The following is a 9,002-nucleotide window of genomic DNA, read 5'->3' as shown; positions in this document are numbered from 1 at the left end:
CTGTGATGTATGTTGGAGAGTGTTTTGCCTATGTTCTCCTCTAGGAGTTTTATAGTTTCTGGTCTTACGTTTAGATCTTTAATCCATTTTGAGTTTATTTTTGTGTATGGTGTTAGAAAGTGGTCTAGTTTCATTCTTTTACAAGTGGTTGACCAGATTTCCCAGCACCACTGAATTTGGTTTTATATGATCCTGGTTCTTCAGGTGGTAACTATGTTTCTCCCAGAGAAAAATCACAGCTACCACTCTTTGACACCTTGAGTGCTGAGTGCCCTCCAGAAGCTCTTCAACCATGAGTGTCATTGGATGTGGCCAATTTGAACACTTTATTCCTCCCCAGAAGTCATTTTATCTGTGAGAAAAACTGTCTCTTGGAAATAAACCAAATGATATAGCGTGTTCTTAAATCCATCTATCTTCATTTCTCCTGTTTTCTAGTCAGATACAGAGTTTTGGGATAAGATGCAAGCAGAATGGGAAGAAATGGCCCGGAGGAACTGGATATCGGAGAACCAGGAAGCCCAGAACCAGGTTACAATCTCAGCCAGTGAGAAGGTGACCATTTCTCATTTTTCAAATGTTGACCAGTTTTCTCATCCTCTTTGGATCACATTTTTATAAATTAGTTGATAACTATTTTGTGGGGGGAAAAATCCAAAAATTAAATAGACTGTTTAATATCAATCTGACCTGGAAGAAATTCTGGTAGATGGAAACAGTGTAATCATGCAATATGTGAAGGCAGCAAATCTGGAATGGAACACCCTTATTTTTTATCAGTGTTAAGACAGTTTGGCAGCCAACCAGAGCTTGGCCAGTCACTGAACTAACATTGAGGGTTAGTTAGAACAAGAGCTGGGCTAATCCCACAATGCTCAAACCATGTCGATAAGCTGACTAAAGTGATATTAATGAGTGGGAGGTTGAAAAGGGGGGCTTCAGGCTTTATTTCACGGGTAGTCTTTATGCTGCTAGCAAAGAATTCAGTGGAAAAGACACACTTCACACAGCTGGGTCAAGTACCAGGGGGATTCCTCGAGCCCCAGAAAATGTGTGAGTACAGTCCACAGCCAGCTAAATTCCCCCATGAAGCCCCAGTTGCTCTAGGACTTATGCTTTTTAAAATACCTGGAAAAAAAGAAAACACTGAGAAATCAGTTTAAGTGACTTGAAAGACAGAAAGAGATGGAAAGATAGAATTTTCTTACACAGGGGAAATATATAGAGAGATGTTAATGTTATGGTTCTTTGTGGTAGAGGAATTTTCAGTTTTATTCAATTCTGAATAACTTCCATGATATTTGGTTCCATCCAACAAATTTTACTGTTTACTCAGCCCTAGATACTGGGGACTGAGATGAATAGTCTCTGATTTTAGGGGATTAACAATCTACATAATCATTAAGATGTCTTACTCCTTCCTATTCTCTGTACCACAGTAGGCAAGGCAGTCTCATAAAATCAGATCAACCATCTCATTAAAATCATTTATTTTCCACAAAGAAATTGAAAGTAAGTGAGAAGAGAGAATACCGATGTGCAACATCAGTCTCTGGGCTATAACCCATGCACCTGAGCTCCCCCTCCCAGGGTCCCACACCCCAACACCACTATATAAGCTGGTCATACCCTATGGATTCTGATAAAGAGTTTTGTCTTTCTAAACACCTGGGGAGAATGAAGGTCTCCATTTGATGTATTTAAAAACCTTAGTAGCATCATCAACAGACTAGCTTGTTTCTATCTATCAAATTGGTTTTTATGATAGCCTCTGCTACTAAAGTTGCAACAAATAATATCTCTGATACTTCTGATGAGAGTTTATCATGGCATACTTTCTCAAAATCAATTCTGCCTCATATATCAAGGGCTCAAAATAGTTCGTAGCCTTTAGCATAATAAATCCTTCTAGAAGTCTATCCAAAGATAATAATCATATGCAGTCAAAGATTTGAGCATAAGACTTTCACCATAGCTTTATTTATGATAACAACAATAAAAATTGAAACTAACCTGAGTGACCATCAAAAGAGGATTGATTAATTTTTAGCATAATATAAATAATTTTAATAACTAAAACTAAATGGGGCTTAAGCTACAACCTTGCTTTTATAGCATGGACTTGTTTAACTTATATACTCATAGAAAATACTAGAAGATTATTTGTATAATCTGTATTATTTAAATTTTGCAACAAAAGAAAATCTATAACTTTTAAACATCTCTCAATGGAGAGATACAGACCCACAATGGGATAAAAACTGGTTTGGTAAGTAGAAGGTGAAAAAATATCCTAGATGTTACAATAGTTCATAGCCCTCCAAAGGGCCACTGTATATAAACAGATGTACAGTATGTGGTATTAACATTTCAAGAGAGTGCATGGCAGGATTCCGCAAAAGTTTGTCCTAAAAGTCAATATTTTTAAATCTTGGGGGTAAATGACTGAAACAAAAAGAACAAAAGAATTATCAGAAGGAAAACAAACTCCAAAATATTAACAGTGATCATATTTAGGTTGCAACATTACAGGTATCTTTTTGTTTCTTTTTATATTATTCAGTAACAAAATAATATCTAACATTTACACCATGAAAATGTACTACAGTCACAATAAAGGAAAAAATAGCAATTTAAACTTCATTGAAATTAAATAAGTAAAATTACTTAAATTCAAATTCAGAAAGAACTGATTGAATGTAACAATGAAGAGTTAAATCAATGGATCTGTGTTGGCCCCTCTCTGTGTTATAGGGTTATTACTTTCATACTGAAAACCCCTTCAAAGACTGGCCTGGAGCATTTGAAGAAGGCTTAAAAAGGCTGAAGGAAGGGGACCTGCCAGTCACCATCCTGTTCATGGAGGCAGCAATTCTTCAGGACCCTGGAGATGCAGAGGTATCATTTCCCTTCATCCTGCCAGACTCACAAAGGGTCTTCATGTGCCAACAAGGGACAGAGGGTAACAGAGAGCTCTACTAGGTGGCATTTCCATCAAGTAAAGTTTCCCAAAGGAGTTAACCTCGCTAAGTCTGATACTCGTTTGTAAATTACAAAAACCATCTAACCATCTCTGCAGTGTCGACAGTGCCCAAAAATAAAAGGTGGGGACAAGAAATGAAAAACCAAAACTGCCAACCTGGAGGCTCAGCAGTAGTTTTCATGGGGCAGAGCATGGTTTCATCTGGGTCTAGAGCCACACCATATCCCACCCTTGATTTACTCACTTAGCATTTATTCAGCATGTATTATGTCCCAAGAATTGTGCCAGGCATGGGCTAATGGATTGAACAGCTGGGGGGAAAATGGACCAGTTGAAAGGACAGATTTGTGATCTATCTGCAAGACAAGTAAATCAATCAGTGCAGTGTAATAAATGTGGTGTCAGAGTATGCACAGGATGCTAGGAGAGCAGAAAGCAAGGGTTCTGACCCAGCCTTGCCCTTCAAGTGAATCCAAAGCTGAGTTTTGAAGGAGAGAGAATTAAAAACTGTAAGAAGGTCCAGCTGTTGCATAGAGGGAATGGTTCATGGGTGGCAGAGAGACAAGAAACACTGGATCCATGGTAAGAGAGGAGGAGACAGGGGCAAGAGAGGAGGCACAAAGAAGTAGCCAGGAGTTGAACTTCATGTTGAAAGCCATGGGGAACCACTGTGGGAGAGGGACATGATCAGATTTGCATGTGAGACAAGCCCCTTTCTATGAAACATGAAAGGTTGTTGGACATGGAGACTGGGAAACCACCGAAGAGGCTTCTGCAGCTTTATCTTGGTTCACTAAGTCTCCCACTTGCCAAGGCCTGTAATAAGATACTGGCAGGTATAAAGGCTTCCTTCTTAGTTTATAATTTTCAGAAAACATCTTATATGGGGATATTCCCAGAGGAACTGCAGAAATTTGTATACATTTGTATACATTGCTGAGAAGGCAGTAGAGAATAGTGGTTAAGCCTCTGGGATCTGCTACCTAACCATGTGGTTCAAATTCCTGCTCTATCACTTATTAGCCATGAGTCATGTGATCTGGAAGGCAGCTATCTCACCACTATACCACCAGCACAGCACAGCAAGCCATGTGGTCTGGGACAAGCTGCTTAAACCCTCTAAGGTTCGGTTCCCTCACATGTAAAATGGACATCACAATTATTAACTATCTCATTGGGTACTGTGAGGATTAAGTAAGTTCACAGAAATTAAAGTGCTTAGTTTAGTGCCTGACATGTCAGTATTTAGTCCTCATCATTATTATTGGTTGTACTGAGTTTGTACAGAAAGAACAAATAAATAAATTACTAGTTAAAGCCCCTAGTATCTTGTTACTCAAAATGTTTACAGTGAAATGAGACTGAATTGAGAGTTGAAATTCTGAATCAAAATGTTGGAATTTTTAGATCAATCAATTTAGAAAAGAAAGTCATTGCATTAATAAGAAACTACAACCCCTTCAACAAAATAATGCCCTCATACATTTCTAAATGCTGTGTGTTTTCATACATAATATGTCATTTGTCACAGCAGCCCTGGGTAATTAATGGTTACCAGCACACTTGGTAACTAATGGATCCTAAATAAGGACCAGGACTTCTGAATCAATGGAGACCCCAAGGCTAAGATAACTGATGGTCTGTGAATGGTGAAAATGTTACTGCACCCAAAGGCTAGGAAGATGCCCCCAGAAAAAGATTGTTTCATCAATCTTAAGAAGCATCCTAAGATGTATGAAAGGTGAAATCAAAATAGAAGCTGCTCTGAATATATTTAAAGATGTAAGAGAGTCCCCAGTATTCTGGGAGAGAAATACTCAGTACTTTTTTATGAATTTGTATCATATGTGTAATAATAACCCATGAGGGAAAAAACTGATACAATTTTTTCAGCACTTTAAGATGACACTGGGCTTCCCAGATAGCGCTAGTGGTAAAGAACCTGTCTGCCGATTCAGGAGATGTGAGACCCAGGTTCATCCTTGGCTCAGGAAGATCCCAGAAGAGGGTGTGGTAACCACTCCAATATTCTTGCCTGGGAAATCCCATGGACAGAGCAGCCTGGCGGGCTACAGTCCATAGGGTCACAAAGAGTCAGACACAGCTGAAGCGACTTACTGGACAGCATGCACACAAGATGACGCTATATGTTTTGATAGAGTTTTGTTTTAAAATGTTCATAGCATTGATTTTCAAAGGTGGGCGTGGGTTATGCAAACCTTTGTAAATCCCTACAACTGATACACCCCAGGCAAATCTGAGGACAATGTGTGTAATGAGAGGTTTTGCTGATGTACATTCTGCTTGTAATGGTGTGAGAATTACTCTTCTTAAAAGTATATAAGTGAAAATCTTTTATATTAAAAACTTTCATTCCAGATGTGAAAAACATTATCTATTTGAAGATATTCTTTACATTATTGACTTTAGCAAAGGACTAGAAACAACAGAGAGCAGTAACGGGATTAGTTGTGGGAATAATGGGATATCCATTTAACAAAGGAAATTCAAAATTATAGATTTTGAAGGGGATTTTATAAAAACATAAAAGAATTGACAATGTAATACAAAGTGTAAATGTAAGCTATAAAATTATATGTATATTATATTGCATTTTATATGTGTTTTATGCTTTTTAACTATTGTACTGTGGTGAACACGTGTGACCGGGGAGAGGTTTTTTCCCCTAGTTCCTAAATTTCCCGTTACCTCTTATAGTAACTATTTGACTTTCATTTATGGAAACTACTTCTATTGTGTACATCTTGAGATTCTTTATTGTAAACTTTCAACTACTTATATTTCTAAATTATTTTTCTACCTCTTTTCCTGATAAATGCATACTTTTATAAATTTATCTTTTGGTTCTAAGATACCTAATATCATGAAACCTCAGAGACAGACTCAAGAGGTTTCCATGGGCCACAGGAGAGGATAAATACTTAGAGTTTGTAACTAATGACAGCAACTCGACCTGGATGCCACAAAAGAATTTGAATGAAGAAATGCAGGTGATGTTGTAATGTTTCTCCCTTTACAAGACCCACATCCAAGTCAGGGTGCTCTGCAGAGAGGGAATTGTCACATGTAAACAAACCAGCTAAAGTACATGATTGACTCTGCTTCCTCTTGCAACGTTGACATCAGTCATTGTTTTTTATTTTTTTTGTAGGCATGGCAGTTCCTCGGGATAACCCAGGCAGAGAATGAAAATGAACAAGCAGCTATTGTCGCCCTCCAGAGGTAGATAAAACTAGGCACAAAATCACGGGCCAGGTGGACACTTGTTAAAGGACTTCTTGCTGTTTCAGATTTGTCTTTTGACCCTTAAGTACACTGTAGAGAATTTGACCAAGATCAGTGCCAAGACACCAGATATTATTTACATTTAGCTCTGGAAAACAATGTATGAAGAAAAAATGTTCCTAAATCACAATGTTTTACCATGTACAAATTGACCTTCATTGGCACAAGAGTCTATGTCAAAAGCAGTCATAAAATAGATTCACTGAATCAATAGTTCTTTTTAGTTTTCTAGCCTTCTGCAGCATCTGAAAGTTTTCTTCAGGAAGAACATATTCAGAATAATGTCAGCATAATGTTAACTCCAAGTGTCTACGAAGAATCTGCTGAGATAGTTTCATCATCCTGACCCCATGACTAAAATTCTAGGCTTCACTGGGTGGGGGATAGCATCACACAATACTTGATTAGCGCCCCTATTTAAACCATGGAAAAACAGCCCCTCCCAATAGACTTTCACTTTCCCTACTCTTTATAAATAAGTAAATACACACACACACACACACATATACACACACACACACACATATACACACACACACACACACACATGTTATACATTATCAGTTCCTAAACAACTGATAGAGGTACTGTGAGGACTTGCTTAACTGGGATTCCATCACCTCCACTAGCTTTGTTTGCAGTGATGCTTCCTGTGGCCCACTTGACTTCACACTCCGAGATTTCTGGCTCTAGGTGAGTGATCACAGCCTCGTGGTTATATGGGTCATTAAGATCTTTTTTGTATAGTTCTTCTGTGTATTCTTGCCATATCTTCTGTTTCTGTTAGGTCCATACCATTTCTGTCCTTTATTGTACCCATCTTTGCATGAAACATTCCCTTGGTATCTCTCATTTTCTTGAAGAGATCTCTAGTCTTTCCCATTCTATTGTTTTCCTCTATTTCTTTGGATTAATCACTGAGGAGGGCTTTTTTTAATCTCTCCTTCCTGTTCTTTGGAACTCTGCATTAAAATTGGTATATCTTTCCTTTTCTCCTTTGCCTTTCACTTCTCTTCTCTTCATAGCTGTTGGTAAGGCCTACTCAAACAACCATTTTGCCTTTTTGCATTTCTTTTTCTTAGGGATGGTCTTGATCCCTGACTCCTATACAATTTCATGAGCCTCAGTCCATAGTTCTTCAGGCACTCTGTCTATCAGATCTAATCCCTTGAATCTATTTGTCACTTCTACTGTATAATCATAAGGGATTTGATTTAGGTCTTATCTGAATAGTTTTCCCTACTTTCTTCAATTTAAGTCTGAATTTGAGAATAAGGAGTTGATGATCTGAGCCACAGTCAGTTCCCAGACTTGTTTTGCTGACTGTATAGAGCTTCTCCATCTTTGGCTGCAAAGAATATGATCAATCAGATTTCAGTATTGACCGTTTGGTGATGTCCAGGTATAGAGTCTTCTCTTGTGTTGTTGGAAGAGAGTGTTTGCTATGACCAGTACATACTCTTCACAAAACTCTGTTAGCCTTTGCCCTGCTTTATTCTGTACTCTAAAGCCAAATTTGCCCATTACTCCAGGTATTTCTTGGCTTCCTACTTTTGCGTTCCAGTCCTCTATAATGAAAAGGACATCTTTTTTAGGTGTTAGTTCTAGAAAGTCTTGGAGGTCTTCATAGAACTGTTCAATTTGAGCTTCTTCAGCATTATTGGTCGGGGCATAGACTTGCATGACTGTGATATTAAATGTTTTGCTTTGTAAACAGAGATCATTCTGTCGTTTTTGAGATTTGGACTCTCTTGTTGACTATGAGGACTACTCCATTTCTTCTAAGGGATTCTTGCCCACAGTAGTAGATATAATGGTCATATGAGTTAAATTCACCCATTCCAGTCCATTTTAGTTCGCTGATTCCTAAAATGTTAATGTTCACTCTTGCCATCTCCCATTTGACCACTTCCAATCTGCCTTGATTCGTGGACCTAACAGTCCAGGTTCCTATGCAATATTGCTCTTTACAGCATCGGACTTTATTTCCATCACCAGTCACATCTACAATTGGGTGTTTTTTCTGCTTTTACTCCATCCCTTCATTATTTCTGGAGTTATTTCTCCACTGATCTCCAGTAGCATACTGGGCACCTACCAACCTGGGGAGTTCATCTTTCAGTATCCTATCTTTTTGCCTTTTCATGCTATTCATGGGATTCTCAAGGCAAGAATACTGAAGTGGTTTGCTATTCCCTTCTCCAATGGACCACATTTTGTCAGAACTCTCCACCATGACCCATCCATCTTGGGTGGCCCTTAGTTTCATGCAAAGTCAAGTGGGCCTTAGGAAGCATCACTATGAACAAAGCGAGTGGAAGTGATGGAATTCCAGTTGACCTATTTCAAATCCTAAAAGATGAGGCTCTGTGAAAGTGCTGCACTCAATATGCCAGCAAATTTGGAAAACTCAGCAGTGGCCACAGGACTGGAAAAGGTCAGTTTTCATTCCAATCCCAAAGAAAAGCAATGCTAAAGAGTATTCAAACTACTGCACAATTGCACTCATTTCACATGCTAGCAAAGTAATGCTAAAAATTCTCCAAGCCAGGTTTCAACAGTATGTGAACCATGAACTTCCAGATGTTCAAGCTGGATTTAGAAAAGGCAGAGGAACCAGAGATCAAATTGCCAACATCTGTTGGATCATCAAAAAAACAAGAGAGTTCCAGAAAAATATCTACTTCTGCTTTATTGACTATGCCAAAACTTT

At 38.4% G+C, this 9,002-nt stretch overlaps 1 protein-coding gene across 2 annotated transcripts in view; it reads left to right on the top strand.

Moving 5' to 3' along the window:
• Nucleotides 1-9,002, top strand: part of PEX5L (peroxisomal biogenesis factor 5-like) — a 219,844-nt gene that overhangs the window by 194,473 nt on the left and 16,369 nt on the right. For both annotated transcript variants that reach the window (XM_010855624.1, XM_010855623.1), the window contains 3 exons: nucleotides 439-555; nucleotides 2,755-2,898; nucleotides 6,156-6,226. In XM_010855624.1, coding sequence (XP_010853926.1) covers nucleotides 439-555; nucleotides 2,755-2,898; nucleotides 6,156-6,226 — 332 coding nt within the window. The remainder of the gene's footprint in view (nucleotides 1-438; nucleotides 556-2,754; nucleotides 2,899-6,155; nucleotides 6,227-9,002) is intronic.

This window comes from Bison bison, unplaced genomic scaffold, assembly GCF_000754665.1.
Source record: "Bison bison bison isolate TAMUID 2011002044 unplaced genomic scaffold, Bison_UMD1.0 scf7180017864367, whole genome shotgun sequence".
In the NCBI taxonomy this organism is placed as follows: Eukaryota; Metazoa; Chordata; class Mammalia; order Artiodactyla; family Bovidae; genus Bison; species Bison bison.
This window is presented reverse-complemented; position numbering and strand designations above follow the sequence as displayed.